The sequence below is a fragment of the Ceratosolen solmsi genome, unplaced genomic scaffold (genome assembly GCF_000503995.2).
Source record: "Ceratosolen solmsi marchali unplaced genomic scaffold, CerSol_1.0 scaffold10, whole genome shotgun sequence".
NCBI classification, from domain to species: Eukaryota; Metazoa; Arthropoda; class Insecta; order Hymenoptera; family Agaonidae; genus Ceratosolen; species Ceratosolen solmsi.
Window position 1 is genome coordinate 4,626,105 of NW_011948412.1, and position 1,592 is coordinate 4,627,696.

General features: G+C 61.4%; 1 protein-coding gene across 5 annotated transcripts in view; it reads right to left on the bottom strand.

Moving 5' to 3' along the window:
* Positions 1–6: 6 nt before the first annotated feature.
* Positions 7–1,592, bottom strand: part of msi (RNA-binding protein musashi) — a 105,600-nt gene continuing 104,014 nt past the window's right edge. For all 5 annotated transcript variants that reach the window (XM_011506534.1, XM_011506558.1, XM_011506550.1 and 2 more), the window contains one exon: positions 7–1,453. In XM_011506534.1, the coding sequence (XP_011504836.1) occupies positions 554–1,453 (900 nt within the window). In that variant the 3' untranslated portion in view covers positions 7–553. The remainder of the gene's footprint in view (positions 1,454–1,592) is intronic.

Consider the following 1,592-nt stretch of genomic DNA (forward strand, 5'->3'; position numbering starts at 1 on the left):
AGAGAGAGAGAGAGAGAGAGAGAGAGAGTAGCGAGTCTGTGTAGTGCAGTAGCGCACAATTGGAATAGGAACCCTAACGCGTTGTTCTACGTGTTTGTCGATGAGGGGCTTATTAGGAAAGAAAGAAAAGACAAAGGTCATTATTCTTTAAGGTGGGTAACAACGACACCGGCATCACGAGGGGAATCCCGCGCGCGAGTAGCATCTCACGCTAATGATGGACAAGCCGAGTCCTGGGAATGTCCTTGACTCGAAGTTAAAGAGCCACCGATCCTCCAGGTCACGGACCTTTCCTTCTTGGTCCGGCCACGTTCAGGAACGACGAGAGCCTCTCCCTCCCTTGCGAGTACGAATCCTTCGATAAGATCGCATCGCCTGGGCTCTCCGAGCCACCGCCACTGGCTGTTTTCCTCTCCAGGATGTCGGTTTCGCTATGGGGGAGCTCATTGGGAGTCTCGACTCAACTCCACCTCGCTGGTCGCGTAGCTCTCGCGGCGTCGGCTCCAACTCCTCGACAATCGCGGGGCTCGTCGACGCGCTCACTCCAGCCACCTTAAACGTACATACCCATGCCGTACATGGAGCCCCAGTCGACGCCCTGGAAGCTTGACATGTCGACGTTCGTAAGAGAGTAGCCTTGGTAGGGGTTGGGTGGCGCGACGCCCGCCGCGGGTGAATTCGCCTGGGGTTGGCCTGGACCCTGGGGCGCCGCTGGATTTTGGGGCATTTGAGGGCCGGGGGTCGCTGCAGCGGCGGCGGCGACTGCCGCTGCCGCGGCCGCCGCCGATGCTGGGATCGGATAGGGCGCGTATCGATAGGCCGAGAGGGCCGAAGCTGGGTATCCCCCGGCGAAGAGCTTCCCGTAGCCCGCGACCGCGTTCTGCACCTGAGCGGCAGCCGCGGCGGCCGCCGCCGCCTGTACCTGGGCCTGGGCCTGTGCCTGGGCGACGAGCTGCGAAGCCACGCCTGCGGCCGCGACAGGAAGCGCCGGCTGGGGCGCGAGCCGGACACCGAGGGCCCCAAGGACGACACGCTTGCCGAGAGCCAGGGCGCCCGGCTGCACAGCCTCCTTCGGCTGGGCCTTCTTGCACTCGACCTTCTTGTTCTTGATCGTGTGGAAGTGAATCTCACAAACTCGGTCCACCACGTCCTCGTTCTCGAAGGTGACGAATCCGAAGCCCCGGTGGCGCTTCGTTTGCTGGTCCATCAGCATCACCGTCTCCTCGACCTTACCGAACTGGTTGAAGTAGGCTTTCACTTCTTCGCTGCTCGTATCTTGGCTCACGCCCCCCACGAAGATCTTCTTCGTGCGGTTGGCCTGTTTGGCACGGTTCTTGGGCGTGGCGTGCTTGGGGTCGATTTTCTTGCCATCGAGGGTGTGGATCGGACATTTGAGGACCTTGTCCACGCTTCCGGGCTCGGCGAACGTGATGAATCCGAAGCCCCGGCTTCGCTGTAATCGAAAGGCAGAGGTCGGCAAGCACGGCGGGAAAGGCGAGCCACAGCTTTTTTTTTACTTCGATTATTGCAGGAGGAGGGAAGGAGTTTGTCTAAGGGGCGGCGACGTAGCGGAGGCCGGGGGGGGGGGGGGC